At 40.2% G+C, this 22,106-nt stretch overlaps 1 protein-coding gene across 11 annotated transcripts in view; it reads right to left on the reverse strand.

Moving 5' to 3' along the window:
• SEPTIN11 (septin 11) overlaps positions 1–22,106 on the reverse strand; it is a 122,693-nt gene that overhangs the window by 27,168 nt on the left and 73,419 nt on the right. For all 11 annotated transcript variants that reach the window (XR_008296270.1, XM_027058797.2, XM_053217217.1 and 8 more), the window contains exons 2-3: positions 16,769–16,883; positions 5,811–6,006 (exon numbers count right to left, since the gene is read on the reverse strand). Coding sequence is in view for 10 of the 11 variants with exons in the window: in XM_027058797.2 (XP_026914598.1) it covers positions 5,811–6,006; positions 16,769–16,883 (311 nt within the window). In the remaining variant the exon portion in view is untranslated. The remainder of the gene's footprint in view (positions 1–5,810; positions 6,007–16,768; positions 16,884–22,106) is intronic.

Below are 22,106 nucleotides of genomic sequence, written 5' to 3' on the forward strand. Positions count from 1 at the left end.
TATTACCTTGCTGAGGAATGACTTACACTTTAAGAAAAATAAAAACCTTTCAACACTTTGCTCCCCCAACCACATATTAAACTGAAATCCTTAAGAGAACAACAAATCTTTGAAATAAGGATGACAGCACACACTCTAAGAGAAAACACAAACAAAACAAAAAACACATTTATAACCAAAAACCAAAAGCACTCAGAAAACGGTTTTTGATATTTTTCTTTGGTCATTCATTACAATCCACTGATTCAATCTGAGCAGACAAAAACTCTAGCGGTTAAAAGAAAAAGTAGGATATACCAGTAAGTAAATAGGACAAAAGAAATCCCAATAAATTCCAATAGAAAGAAGGAACAAGTGAGAAGTTTCTTCTATGTTTTCCACTTTCAAAATACAAGCGGGTATTCTGAAGCAACAGTGGTTAGAAGCATGGATTCAAGACAGATGGACTCCAACCCCACAACTTACAGGATATGTAACTTTGGGCAAGTTCCTAAACCTCTCTGTCTCCATTTCCTCATAAGTAACTCAAGGACAAAAAAGGTACCTATATCAGAGAGCTACTGTGACAAATGTGTGAGCTAACATATGTAAAGGCCTAGCACATAAAAGATATAACTATTTCACAGTAATAATAATTTTCAAAAAGCAACAACTAAGAGAAAAGCAAGCTTGACTTTTGAGAAAGTTGGGGGTGGCAGGGAGGAACCTTCCACTCACTCAGTTCCATGGTAACCATCCTGCTACTGTGCTCATGCCCTGTAGGGAAGTGGACTGGGCCACGCCACCGAGGTTCACCCATGCCAGCCGAGAGCCTGATCTTCCAGTCTCCTGACACTGAGGCATGTGTTTGGGGAACCAGGCTCTCTCTCCAGCACCCTCTTAGGAAAGGAAAGGAAAAGCAACTCACAAGCAATTGCTCCTTCCTGCCTCACTAGTTCCTGATTTTTAGCTTCTCAGCACCTCCTCCCAGCAGTGGTCCACATAGGTTTCTGCTTTCTATTAATTTCCCTGTTGCCTCTGGTGTTGTTTCTAATCCTCCAAGATTATAGGAGGTATAACATCTCTCCTTTTCCAGTGAGGCATGTTTTCTGCCCTAGATTCAATAACCCGAAGAAACTTTTTGTTCTCCTCTTATACCTTGAATTCCTTCTGCCTTCCCCTGTCAGGGAGTTCTGGCCAATCATCCAATCTCTGTTTTTTCCCTTTATGTGATCTCCCTAGAAAATTCCATTTATTCCTGTGTTCTACTTACCATCTAAGTGATGATAAATCACAAATTTCTGCTTGTAGACCAGATCATCCACCCAAGTTTCAGCCCCATCCATACAACTGCTTACAAGATATCTGCATTGGCTCTTCTAAATGTGTCCAGGATGGGACTCTTCATCTTGCCCCCAAACCATCTCTCTGTTTTCCTTCGCTTGGCGAATGGCACCTCCATCCATACCAATCAGAGACCTCCTCTTCTACTTCCTCCACACAATCGAGCGTGAAATTCCACCAATTTTACCTTCCAACTATTATAAACAAATTAAAGAAACGTATTCCAGGAAAACTATTTACCAAAATCATTATTCCCTGTGTTTAAGTCAGCCAGTGGTTTTGTATTCCCCTTCACAATCCTTTAAACAAATTACCTGCCCCTCTTCTACTCCTTTCCACTTCTTATCTACATCCAGTCATAAAGATAAGGAGGTTTAATCCCAATTTTGCCTTTTGATAGTTTCCATTTTATAGAAAAGACACCCATCTGGTTTTTGTTTGGCCAATTCTAACTTCTCTGGGTTTCAGCCATACAAAGCAGGGGAAAGTGAAGGAAGGCAAATCATATGCAGTATTTACATTCTCACATCATTTCCTTTTCAGTCATGGGGATGGTCCTTTTTACCCACAACTCATTTCTTTTCATATACCTCCAGCCACAGAATTCACAACAAAATACAGAGGTTGACCTAAAACTGATGGGAGAAATATTTTATGCAATGTTTTCTATCCACCCAAGTTACCCACTGACCATTCTTCCAAAAGAACCAATGGCATTGTTCAGAGAGTGACTCTCCATTTTACATACGGCCAGATACCTACCATTCATATATTTTTCTCTATCTTGCTGTTAGTGAAAGTTAGTTTTCCTCATCTCTCAACTACCTCCCCATCAGAAAGGTGGTAAAAACAGAAATTAAAGACCAAATGGTCCACTTCACTACCATTTTATAACTCTGATATAAAGATTTGGTGAGTTTGAGGAGTTCAATTATCCATGATTTTCAGGGCTAATAATCATCACAGTTAGCAATATGCCATTGATATTCTAGCTCCCATCTCCCAAATGTTGGGCAAATGAATTATTCTATTTCCAGTTCTATGACAAAACTTGGTTTTCCTTCTCCAGACCTCTTTGCTTCTTCACTGGAAAGTACAGACAGCAAAACAAGGAAGCCCTTAAACCATGAAGAGTTAATCATGCTATTAAACATAACAGGAAACCTTACCAGATCTCTCTTCCTGCCCCCTTCTAGCTAGCTCAGTCCCAGGCAGATACTCATGCAGGAATGCATGCTGACATGACTGAAGCCTATATAAACAAGCTGGGACATTCTTGAAGTCCTGCATTCATGGCAGAAAAGCTTGCCTCATCCCCAAAGTAGTAAAAATAATCATGGGTTTAGAGAAACGGTATATTGCTTCCCATATGATTACATATCAATGCAAAAATGCATACCTCACATCCAATTCTTTTATGGAATCAGATTGTCCAAAAAAAAATTTTTTTTTAAGACAATAGTCACTTGGGTTTGGAGTCAACAGTGTCAACAATGCCTTCTGGGGCACAGAGTTCTAAATGCCATTTAAAGAGGTTATGCAACAGCTGTCAAGAAATTTCAGAAGAAAAAAAAAATTTGGTATCTAGGTTAGGTTAATATCACACTTCCTCTCTTCTAAATCTCCTTGGAAACTATTATTTGACCCAAATGAGTCAGATAATTTCTTAAAGGGACCTCCAGCTGCAAATATGAGAATTGGTATTGTAGTAGCCACTTGGCTATTCAGTGCTGGCCAGTGAAAATCCACCAGGCTAAAGGAAAATCCCCACTTAGGGGACAGGCAATTCAGTGGCAACACTGAGGCAATGAGCCTGAGAGGGAAGAGCACATGGAATCTTAGCAGCAAGATGCTGGCAGATGTTCTCATTCCTGCAGGAAGGGACCCTGAAGGTCCAGTTACTGCCTTCCAATCAGAGTGCACAAACATAACATTCTCTAACCCCAGAGAGAAACCTGTGTGGGTCGGAGAGATGGAGATACATCTTGCTCTGAGTACACTGTGATTGCCCAATGACCAGGAACCTGGCTCTCTCCCCAGCTCCCACAATGCACCTGTGCTCTTTTTCTTGTTGCCAAGGCTTTCCCCTCATCTATTTCACTTGGCATCACAATCAGCCTTCAGGCAGTAACCTCTCCATCATTCCTTGGCATTGAGGTCATAAATGAAGAGCAATAGCCCAGCTGCAGGGTCTGAGCTTAGCTGTCCCCACCCCGCACAATGTACAGATAGTTCACTTTGACCAGATGCAAAATAAAATCCTTCTCACTACATGTAACAATTGCTTCTGTTATTACAGGACAATGTTTATTGAAGAGCATTTAAATTGCTCTATAGATAAAATAGAGCTCAGTGCTCAGCTAGAGAATGAATTAAATATTTCTTCCTAATTACTATGGTGCCCGTATACATCAGGGATACTTAAAATATCTCTAGGCAATACACACACATTCTAGATTAAAAAAATAGTTCAAGTTCCTCTTTACAAAACACATACATATAATACATACCATTTTGGAGAAAAAAAATTTTTAAAGAAAAATCCCTGGTACTAATAAAATTTCCGAGCCCTAAGCAAACATAACTTATTGATGTGGTGTTTTACTCCCTTAATGTTTTCACTGCATGAAAATGTCTCTGGAAGCCTCCTTCTAGAATCATCTTTGGGCCTGGGAAAATTTTAACTTTCTCTGACTTCTTTTGAAAATGAATACAGTATTCAAAATAGTCCTAAGACACTTGATGTTGAGAATGATGAATAGGATGGATGATCTCGAGGAGTGTGAACAATATTTTGGGACTGAGGTTAACCTATGGGTTGAGCACCAGGAAGTTTTAAGATTAACAGCTTCTCTCAATAAAGGCATATAGCAACTCAGAGAGCAGAGTCAAACTTACTTGGCTTTATAAATTGAGTATGTGTTTTCTAAAAATAAAAATAAAACCTTACTGTATTATAATTATATCTTCAAGTTTATGTGAACCAGTTTTAATGAATGAATACATAAGATTGATTTACCAGGTAGTAACCTCTATCTACACACAAACTATTGGAACAAAATTCTTAGAAAGTATTTTATTTCTTAAGCAGCTTAAACACATCTTTTCTTCCACATATATGGATTATTGTATACATTACTTTATTAGCTTAACAAACTCCACTGGATAGAAAGGGAAAGTTTAATCCAGCTGACCTCAATTCCCCATTAGGCTTGACTGAATCCACAATCATTACTCAGACTCGATTTGACAATTCTGCACCAGGCATGCTGCCCACCCCTTTAGCAGCCTACAGAAAGACCCAGACACTTCACAGAAGACTCAGTGCCTCACACCAAGCACTCACATCAATAGCAAGATCTGTGCCAGCTGGAAATCAAGATTTTTCCAACAGATCTTCCATAAAAATGCTTTCTTCACTTTGAGGTTTTAGGAGCTAATACCACTTTGACCAAAGACATCAAAATACAGGAATACCCCCCTATTATTACCATACCCCTCTTCCAGGCCTTGCCTTTCACAGTGTCCTTCCTTAGGCCTCTGCCTAAGAATAGGACTGAATACAGGATCACACGGGAAGAGACCTCAGTGATCGTCTGGTGACATTCTCTTAAAGTGAGATAAATTGTCAAGGTCCCATAACCTGTCAATCTCAGAATCCAGGCTCTAACCCAGGTCGCCTAAATCCTGAGCTGTGGATTCTTTGGCAGAATCTCATCAGCTCTGTTTTCATTCAAAATCTGTAAGAATTTGGGGGTTAAGTCAAAATCCCAATGTGCCTCAGGGACTAGGAGAGTTTGGCAGATGCATTTTTGAATTCCTGATTCTTTAATGCCTTCTTATTTTGCAGAGTTGCAAAACAAACAAACAAAACAAAAACAACGCATTTCCCAGATTCTTGCAGCTAGTATTCTAGATGTGGTTTAGTTTCTACCATATAGATGCAGCCACACAAGACCCGGAAGCAGGGAGTGAGGAACACACAGCAGAGGCCACCATTGTTCTCCTTGCAAGGGATGGGGAAGGCAATAAAAATCATCCTGTAACACTGTCCCAACTCTAGGACAGAACTGGTGGAGGTTCTAAACACCTCCCCTCAGCATCACGGGTACCAGTGGCAGGTGACCAGTGGCAGGGGTTTCTGCTAACTGTCCTGTTGGGTCATTGAGTGTTTCTCTAGATTGCTTTTCCTGCTGGGAAAGGTCCCAAATCTAGTTCCATGACCCTGCTGGAAAAATGCCACAAGCTAATGTATTCCTAAGAAATTCCTTTTTTCCTTACACGAGCTAGAATCAACTGTGCTGTCTCATTCTGACCTCGGGGAAGAACATTCTAAGAAAACTTCTCAGAGGAAAAGAATGTCTTATCTTTTAGGCAACAGAAAATCAGCCCCATAATTAGTGAACATTTTTAGCCTTTGAATTTACCCAGGACAAGTCCTGCTATCTCCTGATCCATTTATATCCCCACAAAATCCCAAAACGTACCTGTCATCTTTGTTTATCTGGTCTCCAAATCCCACAGTGTCAACGATGGTTAACTTCAGCCGTACATTGCTTTCCTGAAGCTCATAACTTCTGGCTTTTAACCGGACACCTGGTTCATTGTGAGTAGCTGGGTCACTTTCAAATTTGGTGTTGAATAAAGTGTCCATTAACGTGGATTTGCCGATGCCAGTCTCACCTACGTGGCCACAAGAGAGACATCAGAGAATGTGTCTATCAATGCCTCTCAGACATCAGTTCAATTCATTAGGAATTTCTTATATTTGTAAAAAAATTTTAGAAGTCAGTATCACCAGAAATCCCACTATGAAAAGATAGTTCTTTACCTATGTGATCAAATATCTCCCTAGAAAAGTCTTAATGAATTCCAGAAACCAATTAGCATAAAAGATCTTGTACTTACAGGTCAGGATGCTGTTCTTAACCTCTATATAGAGAAAAAGAACCTGTAAGCTTGCCTGTGGTCAGTTTGTACATTACAAAGACATAAACTGTATCTCTTCTTCTCCTAAATGTTGATGTGTGAAGTTATAGAACTTTAAAAAATACTCTGTTGTTTCTGATACCAGGAAAAAAAGACTGATCTCATTTATATTATCTGATGTCACCAAATTACCTGATACCATCTAAAGTTGAAAAGAATTACATTTTTCAAAACAACACTCTTGACAATTACAGCAATAATAACAAATCCAGCTAAAGTTACTGAGGGCTTACTTTGTGCCAGGTCCTGTAGCAGGGCCTTCCCATGCATTATCGCATTTAAATCCTACTACTGTCCTCCATTAAATAGGTTTCCTTCATTTTACAGATAGGACAGTAAGGCCTAGCTACGGTAAAGGGAGTTGTCTAAAGTCACATTGTTATGTGGCAGAGTCAGGGTTCAAACCCAAGTTTGTGTGGTTCTAACACCTACACTCAACCAACACAGCATCCTGACTTTACTATTATAGAGAAACCGACGGCCTGATCTTTCCTAATATTAGTTATGCATCTGTGTGAATCCTCCCTATTATTCCCATTTTTCTTTCTTTATTCAACTGGAATCAAGATGGGAAACACTTATTACATAGTTTTCCCAGTTTCAAGGTGATATCTGTGACAATGAGACTAAATGCAGTTGAATCACTTCCAACAACGGCCTTGTTAATTCACTTTGATAGTTAAATCTGTGTTTATCGCAGCTCTAATGTGTACAAAGAAGAGTGGCAGGGACTGGTAACACTACTCTAATCAAAATGATGAGACCCAAATGTGGAAGGAGCAATGAAGAACGTGAGCTAGGCCTCCAAAATCATGCCAAGCAAAATTCCCTCTTTTTTTTAATCTTTAGTTTTGAGAGAGGAAGGAAGGAAGGAAGGAAGGAAGGAAGGAAGGAAGGAAGGAAGGAAAGAAAGAAAGAAAGAAAGAAAGAAAGAAAGAAAGAAAGAAAGAAAGAAAGAAAGGGAAGGAAGGAAGGAAGGAAGGAAGGAAGGAAGGAAGGAAGGAAAGAAAGAAAGAAAGAAAGAAAGAAAGAAAGAAAGAAAGAAAGAAGGAAGGAAGGAAGGAAGGAAGGAAGGAAAGAGGGGGAGGGGCAGACAGAAGGAGACAGAGAAACCAAAGCAGGCTCTGTGCTGACAGCAGAAAACACGACATAGGGCTCAAAGTCAAAAACCATGAGATCATGACCTGAGCCGAAGTCAGATGCTTAACTGATTGAACCATTCAGGCACCCGATTCTCTCTTCAACCCAATTCTTATGTTGAGTCAAAAATAGCTGGCAATGAGAAAGAACCTACCTTTGTCATGGGTGGTGGTGGTTGATTGTGTGTGATCATGGAAAGAGGGAGGTAAAAATCAAGAAACATTATCCATAACAATGCCTTTGTTTTTCAAATCTGGAAAATTTCCCAACTACACTTCCCGTTCAATTTAAACATGCCAATATGCTGCAGCTCTTTCAACAAATCCAAATCCCATGATGTTCCTCTTCTAAAGGATTGCTATAAAGACTTTTAGGATGGTGACAGTTCTATGGGAAAAAGAAGAGCTCTGGGATTTGCAACAGTCCCACTGTAACGACAAATCCACATATTAATGAGAAGTTCTGTAATAATACTCATGGCTTTCAAACACAATGTGAAAGTGAAGACGGAGTCTTTTTGGATTTGAGCTTTCTCTTAGAAGCTTTATGTTTTACCACTGTCAATAACAATTCACTCACAGGATAAAAATTGTTGAAGTACATCTGCCTTACTCCTTAACCTTTCCCATTGGGCCCTTATACATCTAAGATCAAAGAATGTCCTCCTTCACCAGGCTTCATTTAGCCAGTACTTTTTCCAGTGCCTACTTTGTGCCAAGTTCTGGGAATACAAGAATGATCTAGCTTGATATGGTGCTCTCCCATTGCGTAGAATTTGACCTGGAACATGAATGAATAGCAGTCAGGCTCTAATTTATTGTTACGGAATGATATTCTAAGTGTCTGCCATAACTACATTCCTCTTATGAGCAAGACCACACCCTGTGATCTTGCTAGTAACCACAGGTAACTGGACCAGGATTAGCTCCCTTGACCAAAAATACCTAGAGCAGCCTGATCATTAAGCTGGACAGTGACCTGTCTATCCAATTAGAACTTCTCTCTTTCGGAGTTTGAATGAGATACACAATCCACACACAAAGCAACAGCATGGAAAAGAAAAGAAGCCTTGAGGCAGAAAAGGCTGTAAATAAATAGAAGATGTGTTGTTGACAGACAACTAGTTGAGAATACAGGAAAACAGAGCAGATAGATGAGGTAGAGCTTAGTATCCAAAATTCATTCCTTACTAATATTTGAGTACTCTGTGACAAGCATAGATGCTACAGAGAATACAAATGATACTGACTGAACTTCTATAATATCCTGAATGTCATCCCAGATCTTCACAAAGCCTAGCAACAGTTGAAGACTGTTTCCTGTCTTCCTTGGCTTCTTGAATATTCTTACAAAAAAGCCCATCAATAAAAGTTATCTAGGGGCACCTGGGTGGCTCAGTCGGTCGAGCATCTGACTTTGGCTCAGGACATGATCTCACGGTTTGTGAGTTTGAGCCCTGTGTCGGGCTCTGTGCTGACAGCTTGGAGCCTGGAGCCTGCTTCAGATTCTGTATCTCCCTCTCTCTGCCCCTCACCCACTCATACTCTGTCTGTCTGTCTGTCTGTCTCTCTCTCTCTCTCTCTCAAAAGTAAATAAACATTAAAAAAAATTTTTTTTTAGTCATCTGAACTAGTTTCTGCTCCCTAATGTGATAGAGCTCAAAACATTCATATCCATGTTTCATGGCTTAACAAAAATAACTTTGAGCAAAACAAAGTTACTATGTGATGGATACAGAAACAAAGAGAGCTCTCACTCTATATACTTAGAATCTGGTAGGCAAGTCAATACTGTAGGCACTGGAGTCATTTGAAGCACCTGCTACCTGTGTAACTTTCTCAAGTGCAGCCAACTTCTTTTCAGGATTTATCCATTTTCAGAACTTGGACAAAGGAACAAGAGCAGAACTATCTTATAAATGTCTCTCCACAAGGTTAAAGTTTCTGTCAGTACAAAGTGACCCATTTAACTTTCATCTCTTTTCCTAAAACAGCAATCAAGACTTCAATTTACATGGTAAGGATTCTTGGTTACTTAGGACTGAAATTACCATCCCATTTTACTAGGTTGAGAGTTAGTTAAGCATGTGTGAATCAGGAACATCGTGCTTTTTGCTTGCTTGCTTGCTTTCTTTCTTTCTTTCTTTCTTTCTTTCTTTTAGGCAAGGTAATTTTAATTATCATGTACATTAAGGTGGAAATTATGAACAATTAGCATTCCAGGCACTACTTATAGCACAGGGTTAATCAATGGGTTGGAAAAACCACTGTTCCTCTAAATTTCAGAGTGCTTTGCTTTCCATTTCTATGCTCCGTGCTTTTAAGGGCCGTAATTAGACGCAGCTACTCTAGCAGCAGTGTGATTCACCAAAAGCAGCTGAGAAGGAAATGACAGATTTTGGAATAAAAGGAATTACAGAACTAGGGGAGGTTTTGAGTGCATTAGCTTGTGAGGCCTCTCTCTATCCTCAGAAAGTGGGGCATCCTCTATAATTCTGAGATACCCAAAAGAGCAAAAAGGCTTCATTCTAATTGAGTAACTGAAAGCCTACTGGGCAAAGGCTTGGATTCAAACCCAATAACCATAACAATATTTTGAGAAAATAAATGACTAACACCAACTCTGAAGTATTTCAGAACTCCCTAGCAGACTATCTGGCACAGAACAGGCATTTATTAAAAGTTAATTGAGGGGGGGAAAATGATCATGGTGATAATTTATACTGAGATTTACCATTCTGGTAGATTTTTCAGAGTTTGTTGTGTATTCTGCTATAAACACATCTGCCTAAACATTCCGTCGTTGCAGGAGAGACTTGCTCTTCAAGTGCTATCTGTGGCTTCTGTTTTTCTTGCTCCTGCCAGTGCTGGTGAACATGACACCCACATCACAGAGGGAAGCAGTGCTACTTTCCATGCTATTCTCAGGCTTATTTAAACCACAAGCCCTAAGCTGGACATTAACAAAGAGAGAAAGAAACAGAGAAAGAAAAAGAAAAAAAGACACAGAAGGATTGTATTATTAATTAGAAGGTAACTGCAGATTGAATTGATCAATGGTGATGCTCATCAATGCTGATCGATGATTCAGCATCTTCTACTGATTGCCACATTTGGCAACCTATATAATTATCCAAGTAATTGTGCATGAAGGTCTGCCTGCCTCCTCTAAATATTCCAGATTTTATTCTTGGATGGAGCCACATAATCAGAGAGCTATGTACCTAAGCTGTGTTTTTTAACTCCTTTGATGAAACGTGCTTTGGCTAATACCACCAGCCTGCATGAGGGACTTGAAAGAACGGCATTATGACACTTGACATTGCATGGATTAATGCAGTGATCTAGGGAATACCCAGGAACCTAGGCCTAGCTGTAGTGACACACACCATAGCTCTTCTCAAAATCCCTGGGGAGATTTTTCTAGGGGAAACTATTTCATCTGCAGCAACTATTTAGTTTTTACTTTACAAATACTATAAATCTGACACTGTTGAACTTTTAACTCATGTTTGGCACATAATATGTACTCAGTGAGTGTCCTTTGGATGAATGGGTTCACTCTAAGCTCTGACCACTGGCTGAGAGACAAATGTATCCCTGACAGAATTAACTGGCACAGATTGACTTGATAGCTCTGAGTTCTGACCCTATCTCTGGCTTCTTTTATTTTCTCAGGTTAATCTTATCTTTATGCATTTACTCATTATTTCACCCTATAAACCATTTCATATCCTTTCCTAGAAAAGCAAACCAGGATAAAAGTGTACACCTGAAACAAATGTAACATTGTGTCAGCTGTTCCCAAATAAAAATCTTTTAATAAAATTCTTTAGAAAAAAAATTGAGGTGTAAAATTCCACAGTTTATGCTGATACTGTAGTCTTGGCTAAAATGATCTTAAACTTGTGTGTTTTCCATTCCTCTTCTATCATCCTCTCAAAACAACTATAGCTGGATTATAAGAAAGATTTTTATTTTCAAGATGTATTATTAATTTACTTTGACCCTACTACCGAACTGGTTGCTCTTCGAAAGCATGTGTGGTACAGTATTTTATCCATCTTTGTATATGCACAAAGAACTTACATACTTCTGGACTGATGTTGAAGCTTCTCATAGATCCAATGCCATTTTTGAAAACGAATTAAGATATATAAATTTAAGATTGTGAAGAAAGGCTGAATAATTTTAGACTCTCTGGAGAAATACAGCATGAATAAGAAAGAAAGGGCTTTATTTAAATGCAAGGGCAACGTTGGGGGTGATTTTGTGTGTTATAAGCAAGATGGAAGGCAGGGAGACTATGAACTCCTGGGTGTTCTGATGCCCAATTTAACACCAAGAATTTTCGTCCCTGCTAAGTGAATACTACTCTCCTCTTTATTACATTTCTTTCCAGGACTCAACAGAGATGGGTTCTAATCCCATACCAGACATTTAATTCATTCCCTCTAAAACTACACTAAACTCATGACAGGATTAGTTTCTGCCCTGGTTTGTTTCCTTTCTTTGCAAGGTAAAAGCTCTTGCCACAAAATAAAATTAGATTCTAAGACCTTTTTGATAAACATGATCAGTTTCCTTTCAAGGATCACAATTCTTTTTTTAAAAGTCTCAATCCCCTCCCATATTTATCACATGAAAATGATGCTATAACTATCACACATACGCATAATGTGTTAAATACACGGGGCCCCAAGGTAGCTCAGTCAGTTAGGTGGTTAAGCCTCCCCACTCCTGATTTCAGCTCAGCTCACAGTTCATGGGTTTGAGCCCCAAGTTGGGCTATGCGTTATGTCCCTCTCTCTCTGCCCCTCCCCCTGTCATGTGCTCTCTCTCTCTCTCAATAAATAAATAAATTTAAACAAAAACAAAGGGACATTAGGATGACAAGGTGAAAAGAAAGTACCATGGATACACTTAAATTAAATGACACCTACTCCTCTGAGTGGCTGTCAAAATATTTCAACTAGTTACTTTTTCATACACCCTTACTTTAAAAATAGATGGACCATTAATTGGCAGAGTTGTTTTTGTATACAGATATTTTGCTATAAAATATTTGTGGCAAAGGGATTATGCTTAATACTTAATCCTGACACTCTGGTGTCCCAAAGAGCTAATGCTGGCTCCAGCCAAATGGCTCTAAGGAGTCATGGAAGAATAGCCAGGATTCACAGTGGAGTGAAAAGAAGAAGAAGAAGAAGAAGAAGAAGGAGGAGGAGGAGGAGGAGGAGGAGGAGGAGGAGGAGGAGGAAGAGGAGGAGGGGGGGAGGAGGAGGAGGAATAACAACAGAAGAATATGAACAGCATGATCTCATTTGTATAAAACCAAAACATAAAAGTATTTATGTAATTGTGAGAGATCTGTTTGTATCTGTCCATGCCCAACCTCCTTTCTGATTGTGTCTTCTTTCTCACAGGGAACCTCTTGTGTTTTGCGGTGGACTAACCCCTGATCCCACCCTGAGTGGGCACATGATTCAGGCCTGGTCAATCACAGACATCCTGTGACTGTTCAGCGAGACTTGTCAGAACGGCTGGTTCTTTCCTCTGGGGTTGTTAAGCCGGCCAAAACTGCTGGAAGCCATACTACCCCCATGAAGAAAAAGCCTGAACATGAAGCCAAGCAGAAGCAAGCAGGATCAAGAACGAGAGACACACTCTTGAAAACATGCTGCGGATCCCTAGAGACAGCTGTTCTTAATTACATGATTCCGCAGATTACCTTTTTAGTGTGCTTTGGAGTTGCAGAGGCCTCTTAACTGAGTTTAAACCAGATTTCTGGAGTTCTCTGTGGAAATTTTCCTAATACAAAAACAATCAAAGAGAAATGCAACCCTGCTGGCTTTGAAGATGGAAGAAAGGGTCCACGAGCCAAGGATTCAGGTCGCCTCTAGAAGCTGGCAATGGTAAGGAAATGTATGTTCCCCCAGAGGTTCTGGAAAAAAACACCGCCCTATGGATGCCTTAATTTTAGTTTGGTGAGACACATGTGGGACTTCTACAGAACGGTAAGATAATAAATTGGTGTTGTTTTAAGCCACCAAAAATAATTTTTAAGTATGGAAAAATACAGAAGATTTCTAGAAGGATTCCACAGTGCTACCTCTATGGAATAGAAATAGGATAGGAGGGGAAAAGGGCTGGGGGAGACCTTATAATTTTTTAAGCAACAAATACATATTATTTTAATTAGATTAAAAACTAATTTTAAAAATGTTTAAGAATGAGCGGTGCCTGGGTGGCTCAGTCGGTTAAGCATCCGACTTCAGCTCAGGTCATGATCTTGCAGTCCCCTGAGTTTGAGCCCCGAGCCAGGCTCTGTGCTGACAGCATGGAACTTGCTTCGGGTTCTGTGTCTCTCTCTCTCTCTGCCCCTCCCCTGCTCTCTCTTGTGTGCTCTCTCTCTCTCTCTCTCTCTCTCACTCTCTCAAAAATAAATAAACATTAAAAAATTTTTTTTTTCTTTTTAATGTTTAAGAATGAGCCCAGGGGCACCTGGGTGGTGCAGTTGGTTAACATCTGACTCTTGATCTCAGCTTACGTCATGATCTCACAGTTGTGAGATCGAGGCCCAAGTCAGGCTGGGCATGGAGCCTCCTTGGGATTCTCTCTCTCCCTTTGCCCCACCCCTACTTGCATTCTCTCCCTCTCTCCCTTAAAAAAAAAAAAAAAAAAAAAAAAGAATAGAAAAGAACAAGACAAAAATAAGCCCAGAATAAAGATCACAGGCATGTTCACCCACCTAGGACAGTCAGGACAGCAGCTGCTTTACAAATCCATCAGGGCAGCATGCATGTGGCTTGTGATGAATTCCAACCAGCATCCTAATTGTGCTATTTAGCAGACAGGGTCAGCCAATGAGCCAATACACCCCACTGCACACTACATACTGGGTCAAACCAGGTCCTTCCAGCCAGCCCAACCCCACTGAAAGGCTTTACCCTGCTTGCAGGGGCTGGGACATAACTCTCACATGTATTCTTGAAGCTGATTTTGGAGACGGGGTTGGGGGGAATGGGGAAGAGAAGACAGAATAGTAATTGGCCTACAATTTAGCACACTTTTCAATAGAAAATCAACAAATTGCCAACAAATTGCTACGCTAATGAAGAATTGCCCTGCTCTGCAATGAGCATTTACCCTAAGAGAAAAGACAACTCATTTATGCCACGCTGTACAACTAGCTGCCATTCAGGAGTTCTGCTGCTGAATTTTAAATGGCTTCATGCAGGGAAAAGGGGAATGCATGAGAGCAGGCTGCTTTGGTCATATTTCTCTCCAGTTATTCTCTTATCCAATGCTTAAGACATAATGCCAGAGTGGGAGCTCATCTCATGTGCCAGTTGTGGCTCTCCACAAATGAACACCCACTACAGGGGCCACATTTAATATGTTCGAGCAGTTTTTTTTTTTTTTTAAGTTTATTTATTTGAGAGAGAGAGAGAGGGAGAGAGAAAGCACATGCATGCACAAGAGGAGGAGGAGCAGAGAGATAAGGAGTGAGATAATCCAAGCAGGTTCCATGCTGTCAACAGAGTAGACTGGGGCTTGATCTCACGAACTGTGAGATCATGACCTGAGCAGATATCAAGAATCAGATGCTTAACCAACTGAGCCAGCGAGGTGGCCCCAAGAAGTTTTTGAAAAAGAAAATATCTGCCCCTTCTCCCAATAACCAAGAAAATTTAAAAATGATGGTTCTTATGTTTAATGCATGCATACCTTTTCTAAATTCACTTCATTTTACTTGGATGAGAGAACTCTGGTACATTCTGCCAAGTTTAGGGAAAGGATGGTCCACATGGCTACATATGTGTAATTTCTTCCTGTCCATCTCAGACTGATATCTCATAAGTATACGCCCAGAAGACAATGGCCACAAAACAGTGCAGTCCAAACCACTTTACTGCTGTATAGCCTGGCCATTTGTCAGGAGTGACAGTGAAGGAAAGGCCATTATCTGTTCCAGGGACATTTCTGCTTCAAACCAACCAATTTATATTTCTATTTTCCTCTTTTTTCCCCCATGTTCATTTCTAACTTTCCTTCTCTTACTTTAAAAAGGATATGGCTAAGACAGAAGAAAAGTAGCAAGGCCAGAGGCCTAGGCTAATGTACAACATTTACAGGATACATAAAACATACTGAGGAGGTGGGGCACCTGGGTGGCTCAGTTGGTTAAGTATCTGACTCTTGATTTCAGCTCAGGTCATGATCTCACAGTGGTTGTGAAATTAAGCCCCACACTGACCCTGGGGTCAGGCTCCATGCTGGGCATGGACCTTGCTTAAGATTCTCTCTCTCCCACTCAGTCTGCCCCTCCCCCTCTGGCACCCACTCTGAAACAACAACAACACAACAAACAAACATATTGAGGAAGCAGATAAATCAGGTCTCTTGGTTTTTTTTTCCCAGTTATCTACCAGGAATAAACTAAGGTCAATTTTAAATTCCAATTTAAAAACAGAAGTTTAGGGGCGCCTGGGTGGCTCAGTCGGTTAAGCGTCCGACTTCGGCTCAGGTCATGATCTCATGGTCCGTGAGTTCGAGCCCCACGTCGGGCTCTGTGCTGACAGCTCAGAGCCTGGAGCCTGCTTCAGATTCTGTGTCTCCCTCTCTCTCTGACCTTCCCCCATTCATGCTCTGTCTCTCTGTCTCAAAAATAAATAAACATTAAAAAAAAAATTTTTTAAAATAAAAACGAAGTTTAATTTGATAATTCGGGCAGAAAATTTATTTCAACTATAAAATAGAATTTTAAATTCTTTTGCTCTAAAAACAAAAAATTTAAACATTATGTTTATTAAGGTAGTTAAGAATAATTTCAGATTTTACTTATGTTAGGTAGTATATCTTTAAAAAGACCTCAACGGTGGTAACTGTTGCATTGTAGTCAGAGACCCTGGAAATAAAAATGCTTTTCAATGATCTTACAATGTGTGTACATATCAGTTCCTTCTTACAATTTCCTATAGTCTAGTTAGGATCTAAGTCCTCCCCACCCCACCGCCCAAAAAAGTTAAAATAAATATTTTAATAACAATATTGAACGACTGCTTGATGGTGTGACACAAATAAAAACAATTTGAGTAACATCACAAAGCTTACAAAACATTTACCAAACACAAGTCTCAACCTCTGTAACTGTGTGACATATACAGAGTGGGTATTATTGCCCTGCTTTACTGATGAAAAAAGCGAACAAAATTATCATTCCCCTCTTTCCCTGAAAAGTGCCACTCTGACAGTCACCTGCCAACAGCTAAGGGTCAGACTCCTTGCTCAGCAGCAAGAGATGAGTCACTTACCAACACAGAGGATGTTGAAACAGAATCCTTGAGAAGTAGACTTGTTGACCAGCTGGTCAGGGAGACTGTCAAATCCAACATGGCCAGAAAGGGACAAGTTTCGAAGCTCTTCATTCTAGAATTTCAGAGGGGAAACATTTGAGAATTCTTGAACTATGCCACCTGGGTCTCCCACGTTGTGGACATTACCATTTCCCTTCCTCTCTTCTTGACAGGTATGGAAGAAGGAGATTCTCTCTGTACCCACATCCTTCTTGGCTCCTGCACAGCTGATGGGACCAAAAATTCCAAAGCCATGCTCTTACCACAAAATCACACTGGCTCCCAAAGCAGATTCTATCCCAAGGCATCTCGCTTCCTGCTAAAAGTGTACTGGCCCAGGGAAATAGGAGCTTCTGGAGGTGGCTACTTCAGATATGCATTAAGTGATATAAAAAACAATCATGTTGATGGCTTCAAGAATTCAAAAAAAACTTCCAATTTACTTTCAACCCAGAATGAAAAATAAGTAACACTCTTCTAGATATAGGAAGGAGTTTTGAGACCCTCAGAGAGGAGGATACATACTTGTTACAAATATAAAAATTCTGTAACCACTATACATGCAACATATTTAAAACTATTTGGCACTTGAACTGATCCCATCTCCACCATCTGCTGTACAGGTGTTCAGGGCATCTTTGCTTCACCCTGAACAGCACCCAGCACAGGCTCTGTGTTCACTGGGACTTCTCAGAGTCTACTGAAGGAGACTGGGATAAGGTAGTCATCATACACTTAAAAAGTTGGGTGGTTTATATTCTTTATAATGTGCTGACTGCCTCCATGACTTTGAATGAATCTCATATGTGTTGGAGGTAATCTGTGAAAACTTTCTTTCCAGGAAAACAGAGGTCAGCTACGGTCCTTCAATTACAACATCATGGTTATGGTTTGGGATTCCAGAAACTAGATACTGAAAGCCTCCTTGAAAACAAGACTCCTGGTATTCTGGCTCTCTTACCAGGTCTTTATATTTAAAATACTAGGGGCACCTGGCTGCCTCAGCAGGTAAAACATACTACTCTTGATCTTGGCGTCATGAGTTTGAGCCCCCCACGTTGGGTGCAGAGATCACTTAAATAAATAAATAGGTAAATTCAAAATACTGAACTTTGAGTGAGAAAATGACCCTCAAAATTCTATTTTTTTAATAAAAAAGAAAAAGCTTTGCACAAGATCATTTAATCAGTATTTCTTTTCAAAAAGATTGGTTTTCATTATTCTTCTATTTGTTACACAATGGTGAGAGTGATTTCTTTTAATAATCAAGGACTGAGACTCCATTTTCACATCACTCTGGTCACTATACAGGCAGGGAAATGTGACTCTCTAAATATAGTGATTTTAATGGAATGTTTTATGAACATTATAATGCCTAAGGTCCTTGCCATTCTAAAATTCTAATTCTGTGAAATAAAACTAAAAACCAGCACACTGCCTGAATACCATGATGGCAGCTGCAGGTTTGAGGTCAATGGGACAAAGAACAGATGCCTGGTCTATGAATAGTTTCCTTGAAACCTGCCAACAGTGAATATGAGACTCGAGAGTAGGCACTTCTCCTTGAACAGGATGGCATGGTCGACAGCTCCCGAGCAGCTTTGGTAGCAGGGCCCCATGCGCAGCAGGCCTGGGAGCTGGCCAGGCCTCCCAATACCACTGTGTGGCCCCAATTCTACCACCTGCCCCTGCCTCTTCAATACCTCAAAGGTTCAGACATCAGGTATTTTTAGGGTGTTTACCACATCCTCCAAGACTTGGGGGAGGAGGATTTGAAAGGAGTCTGGGTTATATTTAGATCTCTTTCCACCACAGCTGCACAATGGCTGTCGTGCATCAGGCCCGGGAGACACCATCACACGAGCCTTCATTTTAGTTGCATCACTGACCTGAACAGTCAGTGAAGGGCCTGAAAAGAGGCAAAGCAAGGAAGAACCATCATCCTACACTCCCCCTCCTCCCACCACAACAATTCTTTTCATTTCCGGAGGAGGGTGGGGGTGAGGAAAGAGTGGTTTATTACTGTGGATTCCACATTGTTGGGTTTTTAGATTCAGATAGATATCCACCCATGAGCCAATCCTGGGAAAGAATCAGTTAGTAATTATAGCTCTCATCCCAGAACCCAATGCACAGCATCTCATATTCTCACCATTTCCAAAACACGAGAAACCACCCACACACCCACTGAGTATTTTTATACCCGCTGAAAACCACATACAAAATGAAGGGTTATAAAACAGTTTGGTCTTGAAATTTTTTTAATTTAAATTTATTTCTTCAGAGTCTTCTAACTTTGTAATATGAAATATGTAAATATTATATTGCCATTTTAAAATTCCATAATTTGAGCCTAATTCTCTGCCCAGGATTAAAAAAATTCTGAGGGCTATTGCCCATCAGTATGTGATTGGGAAAAGGCAAGTAGGAAGTTCCTCCTGTGGTTCATGAGCCGGTTTAAAAACTGGAAAGCGCTATAAGCAAAGCAAAGAAAGGCTCTAAGTCCCACACAGCAGCTGAATTGAATTCCTGCACTCCAACATCTTATGTTTCCATGTTTACTGCTTCTTGCCTTAGCTGCCTCTCCCCAAAAAGTATGGGATCTCTTTCGAGTTACGGATGCGGTATGAGGGAATTTCATATACAGTAAAACCTTGATTTGTAAGCACAATTCGTTCTGGAAACATGCTTGTAATCCAAAGCACTCGTATATCAAAGTAAATTTCAAGAACCACTGGCTCAGTTGTGATCACATGACATTTGGCACCACATACAACTTGTATTACAAGACATCACTTGTTTATCAAGTTAAAATTTATTAGAAATGTTTGCTCGTCTTGTGGAACATTCACAGAAAAAGTTATTTGCAATCCAAGGTTTTACTGTATTTTCATGTCCTTACCATTACCACACATCTAGAAATGACTCTCAGCATTTTCTAATACTGAACTTTTTGCCTGAGTTCCAGTTCTGACTTTCTGGAATGGTTCCCTTGGGTTGTCCCACCTGTACTTCAAACTGATGTTCGTGAAACTGAAATTGTATTTCTCTATCCCAAACCTATTCCTACTCTAGAGTTCTCTATTTCTGTTAATGGCACTTACCTATGCTTGAGACCCTCCTACACTTTGCATAAATTCCAGAGAGTTACCAAGACCACATCCTCCTCTTTATTCTTATCTACTCAACCACCTTCCAACTTGTTTCCTTGCCCCCACCCCACTCCCCCTAATCTTTGTAGCTGCAAAAGGATCTCAGAACACAAAGACCCACAATCCAAACCCCTTGGCCTGCCATCTCAGGGCCTCCATGGGTTAACCCCAAATCCCTTACCTCCTCTCCCATTTCTCCCCATGGAGCACCTTCCACTGCAGCTAACCTGAATTACTTACTGTTCCTCAGACAACCCCCATGTCTCTCCCCAACAGTTTATTCACACCATTTCCTCTACTTGGAAGGACCTTTATAGCCAATGTTTACATATCCAAACCTTCCAGATACTGCTGAAATTTGATCTTCAGCATTATCTTTATTATTAAATCTCAGACTTTCAATAAATACTCCCCTTAGCAAAGAAAGGAAAATAATGATTGGATAAAGATGGGTCAGGGTATTTGGTATTCCATGTTCATCATAACAGCTAATATTTATTGACCATTTCCAATGTTCCAGAAAAGCCTTAATAACGAGTGAACTGGTTAATTCATCTTAACAATTCTATGAAGTAGTTACTATTACCCAACCTCAACTTCAGATGAGAATACAGGCACAGAAATTTAGTAACTTGCTCAAGGTCACAAAGATAAGCTGAGGAGCTGAAATCTGAGCCCAGAAGTTAGGTTCTAGAATCCAGAGACCTTGCATTTAGTCACTGGTATCACAGGATGATCTACTAAGTTCTCAGGTAGCCCCGGACAATACAATGGTTTCAGCCACTAACAAAATCTGTTATGTTAAAGTAGAAAAAAATTCCCTAAAATCATAATTCTTCGGCAACCATTAGAGATGGAAGTTGAGAATGAGAATTGGCAAAGTAGCTCCAAATATATTTTCACTGGTCCTGGCAATGCCAAGGCCAGACTGATTTATGCAGCCATGGCACATGAAGCCAATAATAAGGCTTAGTTCTGACCATTCTTTAAATGAAAGTGCCAACACGGAGCCACTAGGTAACTAACTATAAGACCTTAATTGAGTTAGTCCTCCATTTGCTAATCTATCTATGGAGGGTCTGTGATTACATGATTTCTTTGCCCGCTCCATCTTGAAATGAGTTGTGACTAAATTCTATGGTATAAAGTAATTTAATGGCCTCATTTTTCTCTTTTTAGGTCACCTCCACATGAACACAATTATGTATTTGTTCATTCAGAATCACTCACTGCTCAGGGGCACCTGGGTGGCTCAGTCAGCTAAGCATCCGACTTCCACTTCGGTCATGATCTCACAGCTTGTGAGTTTGAGCCCCGCCTCAGGTTCTGTGCTAACAGCTCTGGGCCTGGAGCCTGCTTCTGATTCTGTGTCTCCCTCTCTCTCTCTCTCTTAAAATAAATAAACATTAAAAAAATATACTCACTGCTCAAAGCACTAAGGGAGTAGATGTTATTTTTGTTATTCATTGATAAACTCTTCCTGCCCTTAACAGGTTTACCATGTAGCAGGATATAATTTAATGTAATACTACTAAGGATAAAAATGATAAAGTGACTTTATGGTTGAGACAGGTTGATATAGGGGGAGAAGTAGCTTTTGGCTAGGGAAATTCAAGGAACATCTTTTGGAGGCCAGAGCTCCCCAACTCTACCAGGGGAAAGAAGTCCAGATTGCAGAAGCCTTCTAGATAAATATTTATCGACCATTTCCAATGTTCCAGAAAAGCCTGTCTTTGCCCAAAGGGTCAGTTTACTATGAATATAGACTCTGAAGTTTATAATCGACAAGTTTTTCAAAGATGCCTAACTGATTTCATTATTGAAATAATTATAAAATAAGTTATCTAAGAATATATGCCAACACCTACATTCTGAGTGCTACTTTAAAAAAATTTTTTTTATGATTATTTATTTTTGAGACAGAAAGAGACAGAGCATGAACGGGGGACGGTCAGAGAGAGGGAGACACAGAATCTGAAGCAGGCTACAGGCTCCAAGCTGTCAGCACAGAGCCTGACGTGGTGCTCGAACTCACGGACTGTGAGATCATGACCTGAGCCGAAGTCAGAATGCTTAACCGACTGAGCCACCCAGGAGCCCCATGAGTGCTACTTTAAAATAAGTTCCACAACTCCAAATCTTGC

Source organism: Acinonyx jubatus, chromosome B1 (assembly GCF_027475565.1).
Source record: "Acinonyx jubatus isolate Ajub_Pintada_27869175 chromosome B1, VMU_Ajub_asm_v1.0, whole genome shotgun sequence".
Lineage (NCBI taxonomy): Eukaryota > Metazoa > Chordata > Mammalia > Carnivora > Felidae > Acinonyx > Acinonyx jubatus.